General features: G+C 40.2%; 1 protein-coding gene across 1 annotated transcript in view; it reads left to right on the forward strand.

The window, feature by feature from the left end:
* Positions 1–22,757, forward strand: part of LOC118806642 (cat eye syndrome critical region protein 2) — a 53,169-nt gene that overhangs the window by 17,812 nt on the left and 12,600 nt on the right. The window contains exons 2-10 of the mRNA XM_036568139.1: positions 8,992–9,086; positions 13,450–13,633; positions 14,757–14,884; positions 15,012–15,092; positions 15,454–15,506; positions 16,600–16,760; positions 20,234–20,320; positions 21,033–21,183; positions 21,883–22,012. Coding sequence (XP_036424032.1) covers positions 8,992–9,086; positions 13,450–13,633; positions 14,757–14,884; positions 15,012–15,092; positions 15,454–15,506; positions 16,600–16,760; positions 20,234–20,320; positions 21,033–21,183; positions 21,883–22,012 — 1,070 coding nt within the window. The remainder of the gene's footprint in view (positions 1–8,991; positions 9,087–13,449; positions 13,634–14,756; positions 14,885–15,011; positions 15,093–15,453; positions 15,507–16,599; positions 16,761–20,233; positions 20,321–21,032; positions 21,184–21,882; positions 22,013–22,757) is intronic.

Here is a 22,757-nt window from a genome sequence, read left to right on the forward strand (position 1 = left end):
ACACACTTTCAAGCATTCTGGTGTCATAGAACAGTTACTACCTGGAGCAGTCAATGTGTTTTGGTGATGGCAAACTGGTCCATATTCACAAAGATGGCTTAGGTTCACCCTCAGCTGGACAGACTACAGGTTTGTGTTCGAGGTGTGCTATTACATCAACACACCATGAAAATGCATAAAGGTTCACTGTGGTCTGTGACCTAATTGGCCTTTTCAAATCTGTGGGAAATTGGACCACCATGCAGATAACTGCGCATGATTCATCAGTTTAGAAAGGAAGTAGAAATGTTTGCTGTGTTTATCGGTTTTCCTGTAGAGTGGGCTAAGGGTCTTCATCTCCTGGAGTTAATGATCCTCACTGAACTGCCTGAGCAGTGATCTCAACCCCAGGAAGTGTGTATCCACCCACCCTTAGCCAGCTGCTCCACCTGGCCCTGACATTGAGACGGGCTTAGCTCCCGTTCGGTCCCTAGGCTTAGTTTGGCCTCCATGAACTTCAGATGTCCATTTTAAAAAGAAGCAAAGCAGTTTAAGATCTCTAAAGTGCTCCTTTCTTTCTTTATGCTCTGCTACAAAAGATTTGAAATGTCCAGATCCTACTATTTCAAGAGTGGTCTCAACTGTCAGGTGCAGTGTCTTAAAGACTGTATGTTTCTCGTTAAGAAAAAAAGACACATGACAGTCAGAACTGCATATGTGTACATATTTCTATATTGTGGACTATTTACACAAAGTTACATCATTTATGTCGGCATAGGCACTCCCAAAATTTTATGCTGCTGCACTGATGTTGAACCGTATGCTTGCACTGGGTCGGTATGTCGAACAGGTCAAAACAAGCTCAAAACAAAGTGCGCGCTGTGCCCTGATTGGTGTTCTTGCTTCGCGCTTCTTTCGTTTTGACATCTTACGTTTTTATGCACACATAAGCCCCCTTATGACAGATTTCCCATAAAGTAGTGGAGTAAAAAGTAAGATATTTGACTTTGAAATGTAGTGGAGTGAAAGTAAAAAGTTGCCCAAAATGGAAATACTTCAGTAAAGTACAGCTACATGAAAAAACTACTTAAGTACAGTAACGAATTACATTTACTATGTTACTGTCCACCACTGGCAAAGTCACAAATTTCACTGAAATGTCTGTTTGTCCTAGAAGTTAGAAATGTTGAATAAAACGCTTGTCTGGTGTTGCACGTCAGGTTTGTTGAGGCCAACGTGAGCGTGATGGAAAGAGCTATGGTTTTGCCATGCTGTGTTTGTGGAGAGGTGCCTGTGGGGGTTGTTTGTGAGAAGAAGGGGGAGGTTTTGCTGAGGGAGATGAGTCCTCACACAGGACTCGTCCCCGTCCCCTCCCCCGTCTTCCTATTGCTCCCCTTAAGTAGCAACGGCTGTTAACTGCTCTCCCACCATCTGTGGTGAGCCTCTGGTGTGCATCAGGGACTGATACTAGGAATGTCTTGATTCTGGCTGGTTTAGAGTGTGTTGATACAAGCGAAGAAAGAAAAGCATTATCAGCTTTTTCTGAGGCAGCTGAATGCTCTGGGACTGATGTTCCTTCAGTTAATCATGAGGCTGTAGGCCTAGATAGCGCTTAATGTTTTGGTAGTGGAGATATTGGGAAACTGAGTCAGCATATTTAGTTTCCAGACATTAACCTGCTTTCTACTAACTTGGACATGGGCCTCTCTACTCAAATGCTACAGTTTAAAGAAAAATGGTAAATGGTTAATTATGGTGACCCTATTACTACAGTGGTCCCCAAAATGTAGTTGGACACTTGTTCCATACTTCAAACCCAGTGATTGTTTAGTAGGTGTATGGGGAAAAATATCAATGTCACTATGTGCAAATGTGGCAAAATGAATTGTGCAACTCAGCAATACCTGCAAAATCACAATTGCAAAGTGCACCTTGTTGGCCTGTTGGGTGCTTTTGAGCTTTTTCTTTTCCCAGCTCATTTGAAATGTATTGTTTAATGATGCAATACATTTCTGTAAAGTGAAGAGGACTTAATGACAAATAAAACTATCCATTTCTCTAATGAAGCAAATACATTATTGCTGTCTGTCTCCAAAATGGTCACTTTTCAGGAGAAGGAAAAAACCTTCCTAACTTTGAATGTAAGTTAAAGTATTTTATTCTGTGATATGTTGGATCATTTCTATTAGTCCGTTCATCGTGAAACTCTTGCAGGTATTTTCCAATAATGCCAAGAAATTAACTGAAAAAATGGAGATACAAGGTTTTACTCTGACAGAGATATGCAAACGCTGCAAATCTTTGCTTTATATATGTTCAACCTTTTTGTTGTCATACTTAGGAAATACATCAAATTAAAGCCTAATGAGAGCTTTTAACATATATGGTGGTATATGTTATAGGATAGATGTTTATATTGTAGCAGTATTAAGTGTTATTTAAACTGTCTTATGAACTGAGCATTTTGTCCCACTCATATTTCAGCCTTTTTTATTCCATTCAACCTGACTATCAGTAAAGAAACAATTTAAAGTAAGCTTGTGCAGCTTGTTTGGCACTATGCCTGTATGGTCTATGCGAATGATGCTAAAGGAAGTAATTGTTTTTGTCTCCTGGTGAGGCATGTTTCCTGTCAGCTATCATGTCAGACATGACATAAAACCACTGTTGTTTAAGATGAGTGTCTGGCTTGGTGCAGAATGTGCAGATTGCTGTTTGGCACTGGATACATTGATGCCATTAGGCCAAACGTGAGGGTAATAAAATTTGACAACAGGGAGGTTAAAAGCTTCCAAAACTGTTGTTGACAGTTAGTGTTGACAAATGAAAAGGTGAGGAGATTGCCATCAACCTCCTTTTAGAGATTATCTCGGTAGTAAGCTTAGGTCGGCCCGCTCTGAGAAATGTCACTGAAAGTGAGCTGAAGATGCGCTCAGACCTCATAAGAGAACCACTACACAATTTGGTGGTGGTGGTGTGTGTGTGTGTGTGTGTGTGTGTGTGTGTGTGTGTGTGTGTGTATATATATATATGTGTGTGTGTGTGTGTGTGTGTGTGTGTGTGTGTGTGTGTGTGTATATATATGTGTGTGTGTGTGTGTGTGTATATATATGTGTGTGTGTGTGTGTGTGTGTGTGTGTGTGTGTGTGTGTGTGTGTATATATGTGTGTATATGTGTGTGTACTGTGTTGATGGTTTCCACATGCAGTAGACATGTAACAATGCACAATTTTGTGTCAGTATGTCTGATATCCCAAGTTTATAATAATAAACATAATAAAAATGCGTTGCAAAAACAAGTCCAAAACTCACATGAGTACTTCAGCCCATAAAGTCTGACAACAAACACCTCAAGCACATCGTGAGCATGTGCACTGAGTGAAATATAGAGCTCAAAGCTGAGATTGAAAAATTTCAGATTGGAAGTCTGAATTTCCGAAACTGTTTTCGAAAAAATAAATAAATGAAATAAATAACAAAACAAAAAAACATATATATATATATATATATATATATATGTATATATATATATATATATATATAAAATTACGTATGCCCAGATACATGTGGATTGGCTTGTAATTGCTCTGTGTGTTCTTCTTCAAAGTGTGGCCTAGATGAACATTACACTGTCCAGTATAGAAGGGCTGGGCAATAAGAAAACAAGATCATCAAGAGAGAACAACTACTGTGGGACACTCCATATTCCAATGATCTTGCAAGTGCTCTCATTTTGTCTCGTGTTATAAACCCCTTTCCTTTACAGCAGTGTGCTTTTGCCCCTCCCTAAAAGCCCAAACTCCAATTTATTTTGGTTTGGTGTAAAGCACACCACCACTGGACTCTGGAGCAGTGGAAATGTATTCTGTGGAGTAACGAATCATGCTTCTATATCTGGCAGTCTGGGTTTGGCGAATGCCAGGAGAACGTTACCTGCCTGACTGGATTGTGCCAAGTTTGGGGGAGGAGGGATGATGCTATGGGTTTGTTTTTCAGGGGTTGGCCTAGAACCCTTAGTTCCAGTGAAGAGTAATCTTAATGCTTCAGCAGACCAAGACATTTTGGACAATTCTGTGCTTCCAACTTTGTGGGAACAGTTTGGGAAAAGCCCTTTTCTGTTCCAGCATGACTGAGCCCCAGTGCACAAAGCAAGGTCCATAAAGACATGGCTGGGTGAGTTTGGTGAACGGAAGAACTTGACTGGCCTGCACAGAGCCCTGACCTTAACTCCATCAAACACCTTTGGGATGAACTAGAACGGAGATTGTGAGCCAGACTGTCTCGTCCAACATCTGACTTCTGACTTCACAAATGCGCTTCTGGATGAATGGACAAACATTCATACACACTCCAAAATCTTGTAGAAAGCTTCCCAGAAGAGGGGAAGCTGATATAGCTGCAAAGGGGGACCAACTCCATTAATGCCTATGGATTTGGAATGGGATGTCAGAAAAGCTCCCGTAGGTGTGATTTGTAGGTGTCCTAATACATTTGTCCATGTAGTGTATGTTTTCAGTAGTTTTCAGTAGGCTGTAAACATGCACTACAACATAATTGACTTTAATGTTAATTTAAAGGTAGATATATTTATATATTTTATTTATATATTTTATATAGTTATCTTTTTGTTTTTCAGTTGAAATTTATATTTATAATTTCATTGTTAAAAGGACAAGTTTTTTTTAAGTGCATTAAATACGTGATGTTCCCATTGTAATTGTGTTAAATAATCGCGATCTCAATATTGACCAAAATAATCATGATTATGATTTTTGCCATAATCGAGCAGCCCTACGGTACAGTACTCTGTTGCCGGTTGTATGCAACTATCAAGGTGGAGTGCTGGATCGGCTAGTTTAAATTTCCAGCAGTGTGTCACAGGAGAGCTGGGCTGTGTGGAAGAAAAGGGCATGTACACTACATTAATTCCTCTCCTTTGCCATCTGAGCCACTGAATGGCACTTCAAAGGTGGAGTGCAGCGGTGCTAATCCTCCACAGCCGGACTCAGGTTTGAAGTGTGATCAAAGTGCAGCCTGCACTGATAGATGGGCGCTCTCCAGCCCACTGGCTGTCAAGGGACCAGGAAGTTGTGTGAGCGTGACACAGGATCTGAGGAGACTCACAGAAAGGGCAGAGCGGCCCATCACTCTAGACCTGGGCAGGACAACCCCATCAGACCAAACGTTCTCCAGTGTAGCCCGTAATTTGAGTTTCTGTTCTATTCAGGATCACTTTATAGTATAAATTCCCTTTGAGGTGAATTAAATTTGCTCTAGGAAACAAACACGTTGATTTTGCGATCTTAAATATTAGCTTATTAGCTTACTTGGCTCACTTTGAGATGTATTAAATGATATAGGGCTGCACAAAATATCTCAGTCACTGTTGTAATATACGCAATATCACAGAATGCTGCAGTGTTCATATAAGCCTCTAACCAGTAACATGTTTTACTGTGTAAATCCACCAATTACAGATGTTTCAGTGGGATGAAATGAGATGTGATCAAAATGTAAATAACTTTAATTAAAATAATGCAGACAAATCTTTAACAACTTTGCGTTGTTTTTCTAAAGTATTTGAGTATCCATATCGTTCATTGTACCAATTATATTTATAATTTTTCTCTTGAGATCATCTTACAACATTTGTATGGATATATGCATCAAAATCAGTTGTAATTCATTGTTACTTACCATCATAATTAAACAGGCTGAATTAAACAGGCTGTTTGTTACTGTGCCTTTTAAGACTCACTATATCACTGCTGTTGGAAGAAAACCTCCTTTTTTGTCATTTTTCAGTTTTTGACACAATGCCTGTTGTCCTTTATATTGTGTGTAAATTTCATGAAGAATGGACTAAAAGAAACGGCCCAAAATGACTTGGAAAGAAGTCTGGTTCCATTGACTTACATTAAAAGTAAAGTGGGTTTTTTCCTTCTCCTGTAAAGTTACCACTCTGGAGATACAAGGTTTTCTTCCGACAACAGCGGTATGTAAATGACCTTTGTTCTGATTGGCTTGCCTCATTCACAAAGCAGTCTGGGCTGAAACACTCCTTAGAACTTCAGTGTGAATAGGCAGAGCTAAACTGTTTCGGACTGAATAGTCGGATATATGTAAATTATTGGTTTTGGTGACGTCTCGACACAATGAATTCAAAACAAGCTGTTTTTGCAGATCAGTCTCCGTACATGGACTGTTTGAGCTGGAGAATGAACAGTACGTTCATTTTTATTTATAAACAGTATGAACAGTACATTCTACGTTTGTGCATTTGTATTTCATCAGACTATTCTTTTCAAAAAGTGAGGAAAGTTTGTTTTTCTGTATTAAATACATTTCAAGTCAAATTGGAATCACAGTATGCAGTAGAATAATCAAGATGGAAGGTATTTTGGCCATATTATGCAGCCCTAGAGTGAACTGCTTTCTGGAATTAGACCCAACACTGTTCTGAGAAGAAATAACGTAATATCTTATGACATAGGATAAAATGTTTATAATCTGATTTAATAGAAAGTGCCCCTGATTTAGTCCAGGACCATGACCCTCTCTGCTACAGCCAACCTAATTCACAGCCAGTCCTGTCATCTCCCAAACTTAATTCCACACCAACTGCCTCGCTCAATAAAGGCTTTGACAGTTCCATTCTACCTTCTGCTGAGCACCTGAGGGGGCTGATCAATAGCTTTTAAATTACTCATTAAAATCCTCCCAGGAAGTGTAATGGACTCAGCGTTTTAACCGTTGGATGGTCAACGTTTTCTTTGTCGGGGCTCAAAATGAGGAGTGAGTGGGGTATTTTTTTTCCCCCTAAGCACTAACATGTGTCTCATCCTGTTGTCCAGGCTTTCTATGTTTTCCCCCCCTCCATCCTGCTGACGCTGGGCTCCTGGTTTCCGCACCTCTCCTCAGCCAGGAGGTGTGCGAGGTGATCTCCGGTGACCCCTGCTCTTTTCCACCGTCTCTCAGGAGAGAGGCAGCAATCTGCAGCTCGAGTGAATCTCACAATGAATCCAGGGCTGCCTTCTCTCGCCCTTGAGTTAATTTAGGAGTGTCAGTCTGCACTGAAGGGGGAAAGGGGGAGGATGTTTTCGACCGGAGTTGAAAAGTACTCTCCGTTGCCAGAGGGGCCGAGCAGCTAGCTGAGTCCTTGGAAAAACGGAGAGGAAAAAAAATCCTGCTAAAGCTCTTAGCGGTTGCTGTGCTTCTTGAGAAGGGGTAGCTAAATGAAATGGACAAGTGGCAGGTTAGCTTCACATCTGCATATCTGCCCTCTCAGCTCCACTCACCCTGCTCTCACTCTCAGGGCAGTGCATGCTGTTTCAGCAGAGTAAGGCTGTGGTTTGCCGGCCATGGCCCTGGGGGCTCCTGCCGGTGCCTAGAGTCTCCGCTCCATGCTCTTTCAACACGCTGGAGTTTACTCTCCTCCTTACTGCCGCTTCATAAACCCTGAATGGCCAGTGCACAATGCCTGGATGGAGAGAGGTCATGGTTGAACTTGAACCTCAGCTGCTCTGCCTTGCTGAGAAGCATTTCATCCCAAGTCTTTAGGCTGAGTAGGCTTTTCTCCTTGGCTTGGACAAGCGTGAGTAAAGTTAGTAGGAATGCCTGTAACGTTTCTGGATTTATATTTGATAAATTGTTTGAAAGTTGCTATCATGCCAAATAAAGTTGTTTTCACAGTAGACTTCAGCTGATTGACAGGTGTTGTGAATTACTGATTCATCTGTCGTGATTAACTTGGTTTGTCCTTAAAGCCACAGACAGTGCATTTTAAGATGCACTAGTCATGTTTGTCTTGTCATCTTTTACATTTAACATGTTTTCTTAGGTGTATTTTCTTTTAACGTGTGGAGCATAGTTCTGTTCATTTTAATATATTGTTTTCTGGCTTCAGAGCATTAACAGCATGAGGCAGCACAGAATGCCTTCTCTCCTGAAGCGTAAACAAGGTCTGATTTTGACGTTAAGGTTACATCAAACTTAAAAACAAAGAAGACTGAGCCTATTTTTGTCATTTACAGTCTAATAACAGTAATCAAAGGCTATGATAACAGCAAAGTAAAGCTACAATAATAGTAGCCTAGAGGCTGACTTCATAACATGAGCTTTTTAAGTGACTTTAGACTGTAATTTATTAAACCTATAGCAAGAACACCCAAACCATACGCAAAAGCAAGGCTAGTTTGCAACTTTCTGAGAAACACAAGCATTTTTTTTTCCTGTTTAAGCAGGCTTTTCTCTGGTGTTACCACATTGTCTGCCATGCTGAAATGAGCTCTTGGAGAACGGAGCTTTAGATATTGATAAAGTGGATCCTCTCAGTCAGTATTCGGGCCTCTTTTCTGAAAAGAAAAGATTCTTTAATAGCCATTTGCACAATGTACATTGTAATATTTATGCAGATTGCTCAACTAAAAGTATAAGAAATAAATAAAAAGTTATATGGAACACTTTTTATTTGTTTCTTATACTTTATACCCCTCCTGATACTGGCTATGGGGCCTGATTGGATGATAGTTCACTGCGCACAGTCTCACAAACCCATCTCCGGCAGTGGTTAATGAGCTGTACCTACTTTTAGGATTTTATAGAGGACACATGTAAAAGTGGGTTGTTGATTAGCAGTTGTGTGGAAGTAGTGTTTGCTTTCCCACACACTAAAACATACAGCTAACGTTCATTTCAGTACTTCAGACTACTTGCCAAGTAGTCTTCATGCTCTCACTGTAGGCTGTACTTCTAGCTTTAACATCCCATTGACTTTTGTTACAAGAGGTTAACAGTGTCCAGTTGGAACATGGAAAAATCTCAGTTACAGCCAGGCAAACCCGAGATCATGTAGCTCTGGTCAAGCCTGCACAGCTGTTAAGTATTGTTCCTATAAAAAAGGTCGACCTTGGCAGTTAAATCTGATATTTTCTCATAAGTTGGTAAAAGCAGGTGCTTGTAAATTGTAACACTGACTGACCTCTTCTCTCTCTGCTGTTTTCTGTGTGTTAGGAGCTGGAACAAGCACTGCTGAAACAGGACAGAGACTTCCTCTCCGAACTTGTTTGCTGTCTTCTCCAGGGATGTTACCAGCGACACGACATCACGTAAGTTGTTTTTCTTGAACCACACCTGACTGCGCTAACTGATAACTCCATCTGTACTCCCTGTTTGCACATCTCAGGATATAGGGGTTGACAGCGCTTGGGTTGTTTCACAACTTTTGCCATTGCTCTAGAATGTGTCATAGCTTGCACAGCAGGTTGGCCTAACCCACCATCTACTCATGACTCAGTCACGGCACTTTTAAGCTGCGCTGGATGTTCTGACCGCTGGTTGTGATGGTTTGCCTGGGGCAGCAGTAGGTCCAGGGGCATGCCCCCACTTTCGGGAATGGGTGTGTATTCGTTAGCGGCTGAGTCAGACCTGTGATAAATGGTTGGGGCCCTTGAGGGAGCCTCTTCCATTTGAGTGCTTCAGCAGCAACAACAGCGTTAGTCATCCTTGTGACTGTACCGCAGGTAAGAATGGGCCCACTTGCACACTCAGGAAGGCAGTTAAAGGAATGGTTTGCACAAAGATGTTAACATGACTAACAGTGAAAACTCACAGTAAAGCTTTGTTCAAGCTGGATTAGGTTTCCAGTAATGTAATTTGTAAGAGATTTGACTGACATACAGGATCTGCCGTGTTCCAAATTACTCTAGATAGTGCAGATTAAAACACAGCCTGGGCGTTCACATCAGTGTTAAGATAAAAAGTATACAAACAAACAAACATCAGTTGCTAACTTCCAGTTAATGCCCCATAGGATGCCATTAGGCTAGTAAAGTGGGCTCCTTCAACTCAACAAGTGCCGCCCAATAGAACTGAAATTGCATTGCCTTGCGAGGAGAACTATTAAGATGTTTAATTTTCCTTCTTTTAATGAGATCTTCTACAAAATTGTTCTGGATTACGGTAGTCCTGGGTTAAATTGAGGATAAAGAAACTGCCAAATCAAGCCCCATTTGAGCGCTTAGCTTTGTCTTCCGGTACTCAAAAACACTGTTGTCTGTTACCAGGTTTTGTTATGTTAATATGAGGTGGATTTGAACGGGGCTCCTATAACTTTGAGGTTCTGTGGATTATAGAAGGTATTAGTAAGTATCAGACTTGTAAAATCTATGGACGTTTTCAGATTTGTACTGGATTAAAATCACAGATCTTATCCATAATCGCTCAGATTACAGCACCACCCCAAGTAAATTAATCCATCTTAAATAGGGCTTTAGACAGTTCATTTTTGTTTTTTGTTTTTTTGTTTTTTTTTATTGTCAAATTTTTCTATAGTCATGTAAATTTAAAACATCAAATATGTTTAACGTTTATACAGTGTGGACCAAAAGTCCGAGACCACTAGTGAAAATGCTTCGGATTTGAATATTTTTTTCTAATTTAATTCAAAATGTTTAATTACAAATTATATTATTAGCAGAACAATCTGAATGAAAAGTACAGTCTTTTAAATATTTTCATGAATTTCAGAATTTCTTAGTTTGTCCTCTTCATGCTTTAATGATGGCTCACTGTCATGCTCACTGTGCATGGTGTATGCAGTGGAGGTACCTGACCCTCTATTATCTCTTGGTAGAGCAGTTTTGACCCCCGTCTGTCAGCTGAACATGGCTGTAGCTCTAACAGTTCAGTGATGCTGGAACAGAGATGCCAACAGTGGCCTGTTTAATGAGGGCTAAACTTGCTATGTTACTTCATAATGACCCACCAAAGTGATGGGACATAGTGCCAAAGACACGACTTTGATTCTCTCTACATCCACACTTATTTGAAAAATCTGTTCCCATCACCTTTTTTCCACATTACTGCTTCATGTATAAACCAACTTCCAAGTGTAAAAACTTTTTGCGACACTTTTTTTCACCAACTTTTTTCTAAATTAGCAGAGAAAAGGTGGATAGATGGATTGAAAACCCACTGTGACCAGGCTAGTTACATTGATGTTTGCTGAGGTGAAAACAGATGCTTAGCATTCTGTTCGTCTTAAAGATGTTAGATTTGAGATTTAGAATCTCTATAAATTTCAAGCCACGTCACTTACTATGGGTTTGTGGTTTGGGTTTAATGGTTATTATGTGATGCTGCAGACTGTCTAGATCAGGGATCAGCAACATGTGGCTCTTTAACAGCTATGTTGCGGCTCCACAGCAGAATTAGATTTTTAGGTGAACATAAAATAATCCTCCTTTTTTGTAAAATAAACCTCTGCTGATCGTTCAAACACGATGCTGGAGTTGAAATGTAACTGCTTATCCACGCTTTAACCCTGTATACTGGTGTGCAGACTGCTGGTCACCACAGCAGCGGACAACAGTCTCATTTAGCTAGTAGCTAACGAAAGGGTAAAGATAAAGATTTAAGACAAACATTGATTTGGTGACAAATGGACTTGCTTCTATTTATAATCACTCCAGCTGGTTTCCAAATACGTTTAATCTGGAAGGAGAAACTGTCAAACACTAAAGTCACAAAGTTGAAGTCAGTTTCTCATTCATCAGCTTCTTGTTCAGATTCTCCCGTTCCACCTTAAATGGTGCAGCAGTTACATTCTGGCACCTCAGGCACCGTTTAAGGTGAAACCGGACAATTCAAATAAGGAGCTGGTGAATGAGAAGCAACTTCAGCCTCGTAAAAAGTCGAATGTTGAGAGACACTTTACAAGAAACTTTTCTACTTTTGAGGAAAAGTTTCCTGCCCGAGATGCGAGAAAAGCGTCTATAGCTGAGCTAAAGCTTAAAGCAGAGCAAAGCAAGTCTGTATTTTTACTTTATATTATTAGCCTATACTAGTAGATTAGCACGTACTGAGTCATATTTACAGCCGAGATGGTAAAATGAGCATAAAACGTTGTGGCTCCCAAGGTGGTTTGATTTTTGTTGAAAGGACAAAATGGCTCTTCTTAACATTTGGGTTGCCGCCGCCCCCCCCCCTATGTAGACCGGTCATTACAAGGTTGTTTATAACATGGTTATCAGTTGACAAGCGTCCCAATTAAAAGTATACAGTCATCTCAAAGCTGTTCATTAAAACGTTTGACCACACTGCAGGAACAAAAAACTTTTGACTAATTTGGCATCAACAGTTGCTCACTCAGTGAACTTTAAAGACCACTAAAAGCTTTGTGCGGAGTCTGGAGTAAGGCCAGTAACATCACCTGCTGTTTTTAAATCAAAATGAAAGTCAGTGTTCATTCAGAAAACACTGATTTGCAAGTTACTCATTGGAAGATGCCAGTAAGCGCAAATTAGCGTTATGGCAAAGAAGCGTGCTAACTGAAAACCCCTGGTAATCACAGATTGCTCGCAGTGCTAGCGTGTTTGGGTAAGTGTTCCTTTAACAGGACGATGGGTTTTATTGGATTGGACAGCCGCAGGCATCCTGGGGGCTGCTGCCGGGCCCTGGCCTTTCAGAGAGCTGCCCTTTTCATCCACACGCGCTGAATGCCCCAGCGGAGCAGGGGAGGGGCTGAGCGAGCGAGAGAGAGACAGGCAGAGAGAGAAAGAGTGATGGGTTAGTGGGGGGCCTGCAGCTGTGTGTGAGTGAGTGCATTCTGCTTTCTCCAGATAAGCCCATTCTTTTCCTCTTTGCTCCTCTCTTTCTTCTGCGTGTTGCGGCAGGGTTCAACTCCTGGCCTGGCCTCTTGTTTCTGTGCATCCTAGCAGGACTAGAGCTCTTCCCACTTTCAGATTAATCCAATTGGTGTGACCCAGAACTAATGTTTGTTTGCCCAGTCAAAACTAATGTCATAATAGAGACAAAGACACGGCTGTAGTCTGCTTCTCGGAGCTTCGGCCTCGTGCATATATTGCTGTTCATTTGTACTTTATTAAGTCAGAAAGCAATTAATGCTGAATAGTTGTCCAGTCTTCTGGGCCTTCCTACTTGTTGGGGTCATTTGATAATTTTCTAAAAATGTTCACTGGAATTTAAGTATAGTTGACTTAGAATTAAACACTCCCCCCTTTTTAATGACAATAATTTCTGAATTACCCAGCTGATCAAAATATAACTATATCTACGGACAGATTTATCAATGTGTGGTGTGTGTGTGTGTGTGTGTGTGTGTGTGTGTGTGTGTGTGTGTGTGTGTGTGTATATATATATATATATATATATATATATATATATATATATATGTATATATATATATATATATATATTTTTTTTTCTCAACTACCTACATGTTTGCACTTTGTTCTTGTTTTGCTGTTTTGTTCACTTCTAATGTCCAAAAGAATGTTTCTGTTTATACAAATGGTCAGTTTGAATGGACTCCTCTGAAACCACATCACCTTCAGACAAAGAGGTTAATTCCTGTTTGACATTTGGCTCAAATTATTCAGCTTTTTGAGCAGAGTGTGATACAACTGCTTGTTTAAAAGCCCCCAAAAATCATGTCCTTTCTTCTGTCAGGCCTCAGGCTTTCCGCAGCTACTTGGAGGACATCATCAACTACCGCTGGGAGCTGGAGGAGGGAAAGCCCAACCCTCTGAAAGAGAGCTCTTTTGAGGACCTTCCAGTCCGCACGCAGGTGGAGCTCCTCCACAGGCTCTGTGATTACCGCCTGGACGCTGCTGACGTCTTCGATCTGCTTAAGGTAAGAGGGCGCACGTTTAAGGTGCACTTAGGTAAGCACCTGGCAACATATAAACAAAGGAATATCACTTAATGGCATTACGTGTAGGGTGTGTTACGCAGTGATAAGTAGTGTAAACTACTTGTTCTCCTTAACATATGAACTAGACTGTCATTTGTGCTATGATATGACTTTCTGTGGCCACAGGAACAAGTAAAGTGTAAACTCAAGGAACTATGAGGCCACTGCATTATTGGGGTGACATCAAATGATGGGGCAAAATATAATCACAGCACATTTAATGAATGGTTTGATCCAATTAATTCTGAAACTCTATCTGGATCACTGTGTTCCTGGGATTTGTTGCCCTGGATTTGTTGTTCTGATCAAATTCTTTGTTGTTTCTTGTATCATTGGGTGATAGTGATGCATTTAAATTACATTTCATGAGAAAAGTTGTTAAAAATATATGATTACGTCAGGGTTGAAAGAGAGTAGTGCATTTTGTTTTGAGAGGAAGAAAATCTTATTTTCTCTTTGAAGTGATTATGTAAATCTACACCTGAAGTCCCCCACAGTAGGCCACCTTTTTAATATTACCCCAGAAATGTTATTTAGTTCATTGTTCTTCATAAAGAAGAGTTGTTCACTGGAGTTTCATTGACTAGTTAGCGTTAGTGTTACATGCCAGCTATTGTGATTGTTGGCTACATCATGTCAAATTCTTAATCATAGTGCTGGAGGTGAGTTACATCCGTATGGATTGTTTTGCCATCTGCCCTGCTGCTATTGCTTTGGGGAAGTTTGAACATCCCCTGGTCAAATTACACAAAAAAATAAGTTAACGTATTAAATATACCAGTTTTCTGCTCCTGATTGGTGCAACCGTCAAAGCGTTGGCCCTATCATGAGGTGATCTTGAGTTCGATCCCTGGTGATGCTACAGCCATTCGTGGCCGGGAGTCCATGAGAGCACAATTGGCCTCGGTCTCTGGGTGGGTGAATGAAAAAGTAGGCCTTTATCTTTTCAGCACTGTATTACATCACTGATCGACTCCCACCAAGCCAGTAATGTAGTGAAGCACAAAGGTTTAGTCACAGTGACACCAGCCTATAAGACTGACTGAACTGACCTTCTTCTCAGGGACTGGATGCAGACAGCTTACGTGTCGAGCCTCTGGGTCAAGATGGAACTGGTGCCCTTTATTGGTACTTCTACGGTACTCGGATGTACAAGGAGGAGCCTGTCAAACGGAAGTCCTCTGAGCACTGGTATGGATGGGTGGATGCGGCTTTAATTTGTCAAATTTGATGTCATGCTCACGTAAATGTTTTATTAAGATCTAGTAGTGCAAAATATCAAAATGCTGCTGTTCTTTCATGACTTGTTCCATTTCAGTGAAACCCCTGAATCAAAAATACCTGAGAAGAAAAGGAGGGGGCGGCCACCGAAGAAGAAGCCTGGAGAGATGTCACCAACGTAAGGCTTTAATAGTGCTATGCAGATTAAATGCATTTTGATCTCATCATTATTTTAATGTTAAGCTGTGACTTTATAATTTATTGCAGGCGTTTTTTTTTCTTCAGTAAAGTTGGAGTTAATGCAGGATCATTCAGTTTATCTAACTATGTCTATTTTGAGAGAGCATTCTTTTGATCGTTTTGGTAATGTATTGTGAAATGCTGAAAATGAATGGGTGGAACAACATCATGCTTGGTGCTGTTAGTACGATAACATTTTAGTTTCAAAGCTTACTTTTCCTGACTTGAAGAAAAGTAAAAGATTATATTGTATGGAATTAAGTATATTAAGTAATATTCCTAATCTTGGTGTTTTCCAGTGAAATGGATACAGTGGAGGAAAATGGTGTTGAAGAGCCACAGTTGGTTAAAGGTGAGTAACTTTCCTGTAGGGTGGCCTTTACTGGCCTTTCATGTGCAGGCCATACTGTGGTGTAATCCTCTGGAAAAATAATTTATCTTATTCAGCATCAGACATTTATTTTCACTTCATTTGAGAGTTAATGTTAAGCAGCTGAACAGTTAAATACACAAACACAAAGGCAGAGAGTGAGAAGGTGAGTGCAGAGTCAGGCTGCGTCCTGTGAACAAAAAAACTAGTGCTGTAGTGCAAGACTGAGGGGCAACTGTATCTTTGCTGATGCATTTTAAGTTAAGTTACACTCTGGATGCAGCAGCTTTAATATTTCTTCTGCAGTTAGATTAAACACCGATCTGATTATTACAGCACAACGCTTTTTAAATTGTGGCAAGTGACGCTCCTGACGTTTTGGCTCGTTTCTCACAAGGTGATATTTATTTTGTTTGTGTAAATCATTTCACATTAATCAGTATACTTATGTTCATACTTCACTACCCACAACAAATCTGACAACAGACTTTAATGTATTAGACTAGATTTCTATTTCTTTATATGACCATATATCTCAGAAATGCTAACTAAACCATATTTTGTACAGGTAAATCATATGGGTTGACGCCTATATTATTTGCCCTTCAGTGGGCTAAATTGGCATTTTAAATGTTCAAATAAAAAAAATCTGTCTGTTTAAATAACATAAGTAAGGTACTGTACTGATATTAAGAGGAGTCTGGCTGTTTAATGGAATGAGTAGTGCATAATTTGCTACAGCAATTTAGTAAAGGTGTAGCAGCAGCACTGAAATACAGTGCAAATTCAGCACATATCAGCCAAAATAAAAATAATAAGTTGGCTGATACTGAATAACCTTTTAAAACAGTAATCATTATTAACCAATATTTTGGTTATGATGTACTTTAAGATGTATCACCTGCAAATTCAGCACTAGTCTGATATCTCTAATCTCTTTGCCTATGATTTTGGGTGCCTATCAAATACCTTCTTATGTCCTATTTTAAAGTGTCACAGAGTTTTAAAAGAACGTAGTGTTGTAAAGGCCAAGTTAACCTCACTGTGATGTATGTTTATGATTGTGTTCTAACAGAGCGAGAGCGTGGAGCTTGGTCTCTGATATGTGACACCGAGGAGCAGTGGACCAGGCTGGCGGACAGTATTAAGGACAAAAGTTCTCCTCAGGACCGTCACCTGTACCGCATCATCACGCAGAACTTCTTGCCTGAGATCAGCAGTATGGTTGAGCACAGGGTCAGACTTCATTCATCATTACTTAACATATTTATATGGGATAAAAGAGGATCCTGGTGCTTCTGTTTAACCATTTAAATTGCCCGGGCCCACTAGCGGGCCCAAAGTTTTATTACTACTATTTATTAGTCCCTGTAGTTACTGAATAATAAGTATGTAATAAGCCTGGAATTTTAAATTATAATTTTATTAAGCAGGTTCCCCATCAGTAAATAATGTGTAAACATAATGTGTAAAAAAATAGAACGTAGGCTAAAATTTAAACATACAAGCCATTGTAAAATAAAATATGCAGCTTTAAATATGACTCAAGGTCATTAGTATGTGGGTTTAGATAATTAATTTGCTGGAAAGAAGCACTTTAACCACAAAGTAACCTAATACCTTTTTGGCTGCTCTTTTAGTCATTTGCATGTGCAGTGTGTAACTGGCCTACACTCGCCCAGCTTGCTTTCTGTAGGAAGGGCCTGAGGGTCTATTTGTCTCATCTGCAAGGTTGGGACAGAGCAGCTGCTCAGAGAGGAGCTGCTCAGTGCTGTTCAGGCCAAGTGTGCTACACACCCACGACCTACAGCAAAAATGGGTGTTGGAATTCTGAAAACTCTGAGCCTAAACTAAATAGTAGCCAACAAAGTCAGATCAAAAATCAATTCTAAACTTACTCAAGTTAAAGGAATGTTTTGCTGAAAAATCAAATTTACACAATTTTCCACTTAGTCAATCAGCCAAGACATGATTGGTGTCCAAATTTAGCTTTTTTAGCTTAGCACTGGAGGGAAGACGCTGATGTTGCTACACAAGAAGTCAAGAGTCACCTAATTGTTTTCGTTAAGTACGTCCCCAAAACTCTCAACCTGCTCAAATCACATCCAGGTTTTCATTAAAGTCAAATTATTCAGTTTTTAGTGTGTTCACACTTCGCCTTTCTTGCAGCTTCCATTCTTTTTGGAATACTCGCTGTTAGTTTTTTCAAAGAAATCTGCAGGGATATTTTTCCACACCTTCAAAGTTCAGTGTTAGTAGTTGGTTTGCGTTTTCTGCTTCTCACAATACAGATAATCTAAACACATTCGGTGACAGTGATGTGGACACCAGCAGCTTCTTTGTTTGATTTGCTAATTTACTTCTTTTTGTCTGCTTCCTCTCGGTGATGAGCCTGCAGAGGAGTGTCAGAATTTGGCACATCATCTGTTGTCTGAAGTGGCTGCCCAGTGAAGCTTTGTTTGTTTTAATAGTTCCCAGTAAGTCATACTTATCACATCGACACGTCTGCACAATCTTACTGAAGACCTGGATGCGGTTTGAGCAGCTTGAGAGACGTTGTGTATGTATGGAAAAGATTTGGGTGACTATTTTCTTGTGAAAGCAATGTTAGCCTCATGGCTCCAGCACTAAAATAAACAAACAAAATTTGAGGAGCAAAGATGCCCTGGCTTATATATGGACTATATCTGGAGTGACTGAAAATTGTGTAAAGTTAAATTCACTTGCATTGTTTAACCCCATTTAGCAAACACCCTTGCTGTGAAGATGTTTATCTTTTTGGTGGCCATCATATGTCCCTCCTAAATGTTGCCTTTACCTGTGGGTGTGAATTATGTATAGGGTGTTAAGATGGGCAATTACCTCAGATGGACCAAGTGGTCTGTCTTTTATGACCCTGACACTTGACGGACAGACAGCCCTGTCAGAGCTAATCCATCCAGCCTGTGACACGAGGCAGGCTCTCACCTTGAGGCAGGCCGAAGCGGAGCCTGATGATTGACTGCCTGAGGCATGGCAGGTTTGGTGACCTTTTAAGTGGCGGCACCAGTAGCGGTCCATCTCGCACTGCCGGATTAAGTGCTATGTGGTAATAAACCTAGCGCTCATGCAGAGATGACCACAGCAGTCGTGGCTCCTTTCCCACACCATGATCTTGCTGTGGCTGTTCAGCACCACCAGGAGAAGCCGTGTTGGGGACGCCAAAGAATTTCAAAGATTTTTAAAAAGATGGAATGTGAATTTCACAAAATTCGTTAATTGTATTTCTTTCAAAAGGCTTATTGTGCTGATAAAAACCTGCGTGCAGAAACTCAAATAGCTAATGACAGTGTGACAATCTAAATTCAGATAATTGTGGCCTCCAGGATGCATCAGATGATCTATGCACATCTGTGGGTGGAGTGTCTGAAGCTGAGACTTAACACACTGCATTTCACTAAAGCGCTTAACTTGGAGTTTCATGACCTCCGGCTACGGGAAAAACCTGAGACAATGCTCCTCAACCGGAGCAGGCTCAATCCCATAGAGTTCACCATATGATGTAGCAACATGGCTGCTCAAGCCATCAACAGTAAAACAAAAAAAACATAAAAAACGAGTAACACTTTCCTGAAGGGCAGGATGAGACTGCATAAGCCTTTCGTAACATCTGACATAAACCTGCATAAACAGAAAAAAGTTGTCATGAAAGTTGCCTGTTATTTTGATGTCATTTTATCTCAGCAAGTGTTACGACAGCTACTGTAAATGTTATAATGGTCTATATAGGTTGTTTATTATATAAAAATATAACAGAAAAAGACCAAAAATGTATCTATTTTGCCATTGTGCACTTTATATGGATCATTCTAGACTTTGCACTTGCTTTGAGTGACCCTATACCGTAATTATATAAAATAACACTATAGACACTTTGGTAGTGACAATATTAGCTAATTTTGAGCGGAACTCAAAAACGCTAGCCAGGACATGACTAGCCAACCCAGCTTTGAACAGGTGTACTCGTAGTAAAAATTAAACGCATGAGAAATTTAAAACTTTTAACTTTACTTAAAAAGAAATAAAAGAAAAGTATTATTTAACAACTTGAAATTTAGAGGCAAGGGTCCCTGATAGAAAATATCCTGTAAATGATTTTGTATACATTTTTATGTATTTTATATATATGTAGCTGTCTACTATCTCAATTGATGTCTTGGGTTTTAATAGGTCACAACATAATCCTTGTAAATATCTAAGGTCTGAATCCTTCATTGTATATTTAAATAGTTTTTTACTGTGACTTCAGTTTGAACTTGTTCAGTAGAACGATGAGTGCTATGAACAAATAAAACAAGACAGAATCTTCCTTCTGCAGATACTGTGCTAATCTGTCTGTGATGATTTGTTCATTTTCCACTTTCCTACAAGCCTAAGATTAATTTAGAAGAGCAGTGACATCATTGTTTAAGTGATGTGTAGAAGGTTTCGTTTCGGAAATTGATTTATTTTGTAGTCTATATTAAATCCCTGTGGGGGAAGAAGCAAGTCAGATAGAGGGGCTACTGGGGTCAAGTCATGCTCTAACACAGCTACCCTCCCAAAGTGCTCCCCAGAGAGTGTCTCTGTGTGTGTGTGTGTGTGTGTGTGTGTGTGTGTGTGTGTGTGTGTGTGTGCGTGCGCGTGTGTATAAGAGAAAAGGAAAAACTAACTGGAATATCCCTCCTCAGGAACGAGAGCAGCAGCAGAAGCTGTTGAACCCTCCGGTGCGAAACTCGCAGCGGCTTTCAGAGAAATTTGTCAGCAAGGAAGATGATGTAAGTGTTTTGTAGATTCTGTTTTAAAGGAGTAGTTTGGCAAAGAACTGATTTTACACAGTTTCCTCTTTAGCTCAGCCAAGTCATTGTAAAACTGACAAGTTTGTTGCGTAAGTGAAAAACAGTTCCAGCCATCATGAAGCCTTAATGTTGTTTGTCCGTTCTTAACAATAAATGTATGCCATCAAATAGATGTGTTTCCATGCAGCTGTTGAGTTTAATTCATGAGTATAGCTGAAATGTCACAAAAAATGAGCAAATTAGGCTGCGTTTGTCAGTTCTGTATATGAGAATAAAACTCTCCACTTCACGTCCATTAAAGCACTTCTGAGAAATATGAAGTCATTTGTTTGGCAAATGCACAAATGCAATTCCAAAAATGTATCCACCTCAAGCAAGAATATAAACTTTAATGCAAATTTTGCCAATTTTATTCAATATTTCTCGTTTCCGTCAAGGTATTTTTATTCACTTTGCCGAAATATGTCTAAAATGTGTTTGACCCATAACCACATAATCAAGTCTCATTGAAATAGCACCAAAATGTGTTTTGAGGCAAGTGTAGGATGATTTAGACATACAGTTTGCTTATTGCTAGTTAGTAAAATAAAAGCTTTAATTAATTGTTAGCTACATTAGTCTCATATAAAAGCTTCCTGTGCATTTTATATGTAAAGTGTAAGTCCTGCAAATCATTTTGTGTGTTAAATAGAAGCTGAACGACGTCTCTGAAGCGGACATTAAACAGAGAGAAGAAGATTTGGAAAGACAGATTCTTCTCGCGGAGCAGCGCCGAGAAGAGGAGCGACTCCTCCAAGAGGAGCGTGAGAGAGAGGAGTTGGAGAGGGCCAAAGCAGCTGAAGGTGCGTATTGTTCACACTCAACTTTTTCCATCCAGTCCACTGTCTACCTCCGCACGCAGCCCCTGGGCTCAGAGAGCTTTCAGAAGACAGATCAAACACACACACGCGCACTCTTGTATCTACACAGTGCCACTGAAGTGCCTGCTTTTAACCCAAGGCTGGTTTAATTGCACAAAGAGCAGAGTTACGGAGGCAACTCCCAAACCTCGTTCATCACCCGTAACTCCCTCCGCTCCACTCTGATATCGTCTGTCAGAGGGTTAATTAACTCCTGATCGTGGCTGTGCCGACAGGCCGCTCTGCTCGTTAATGTATAATGGATGAAGATCAGGGCCCGTGGAGCCCTTCAATGGCTCCTTCCCCAAACCTCTTTAATCCTCACAGCAGGGTTTGCCTGCTGCAGCCTTTCATATCAGCATAGAAAGCAACTTGGCCCTTTATCTCAGCCGTGCCTTTTGATCAAGTTTGCCTTCTAAAGCTCCGCAATGAATTACTTATTTGACTTCTCTCTTGTTAGCCTACTTCTTCGTCACTTGTAAAGAGTTGACCAAGTGAGTAACAGGTGCTGGGAAGCACAAAAAAGTCACTGTTTTTATTTTTGTGTGTGTTTGCGTGGGTGTGTGCATGTATGATTATTTGTGTTTGCATGTTTTGTTATGCCTGTTTTGCATGGTTGTGGTTGTGTGTGCGTGCTTCCAGAGCGTGCACGGAGGAGGAAGCAGCGTGAGGAGAGGGCCTGGTTGCTGTCTCAGGGGAAGGAACTTCCTCCTGAGCTTCTCCATTTGGAGCCACACTCGCCCATTCGCCGCTCTCGCCGCACCAAGGAACTGTAAGAGTTATAAATAGTTATCCCTCAGCAGTTTATTAACCTCTTTCTGCAGGCCCCCTAGTGGCTGTTCTGAGTGGCTGGAAATGGACTCTGATATTTTAAATTAATATAAGAAGTTAAAATACTGTTGCCCTCTAACTCTGTTATCAGGTTAACTTGGATGCTGTTATCTCTGTGTGTGAAATGTTGTGACTCTGTGTTGAGCTGCTAGTGTGCAAAGAGGGGCAAAAAGGGGGAGGAGTGAAAACTCCCTGCTGTGAAAACAGTTTAAAAGTGAACAGCACATTTGTAGCTTTCTTCATTTCACTGCCAAAAAAAAAAAAACAGTGAAAACATTTCTGTCATAAAAATACATTCCATGAATCTTATTGAAGAAAAAAAATTTAGTTTAACTAAGGGACCTCCAAAATTGCTGACCACAGCTATTGTAAAATGGGGGTTAAATGCTAGTTTGGTCCTTTTTTTGTTGTACCGGTATTATTCAGCAAATGTTCTAAATCTGGTGTTAAACTGGCAGTGCAGTAGCAGTGATAAAAGACCTAAATGAAACTGAACTTCCACTCAAAATGCTGTTGTAAATATACCTAATATACCCCTATGCTGAAGAAAAAATGGTGTGTACATTAGTCTTACACAAATGAAATGTGTGTTACATCAAGTCAATGAAGTACTTATACATAGGAATTATGTTGATTCATTTATGTGGAGCCAGTGTGCACAGTGTATACAAGCAAATTTAAAGCAA

This window comes from Colossoma macropomum, unplaced genomic scaffold, assembly GCF_904425465.1.
Source record: "Colossoma macropomum unplaced genomic scaffold, Colossoma_macropomum, whole genome shotgun sequence".
NCBI classification, from domain to species: Eukaryota; Metazoa; Chordata; class Actinopteri; order Characiformes; family Serrasalmidae; genus Colossoma; species Colossoma macropomum.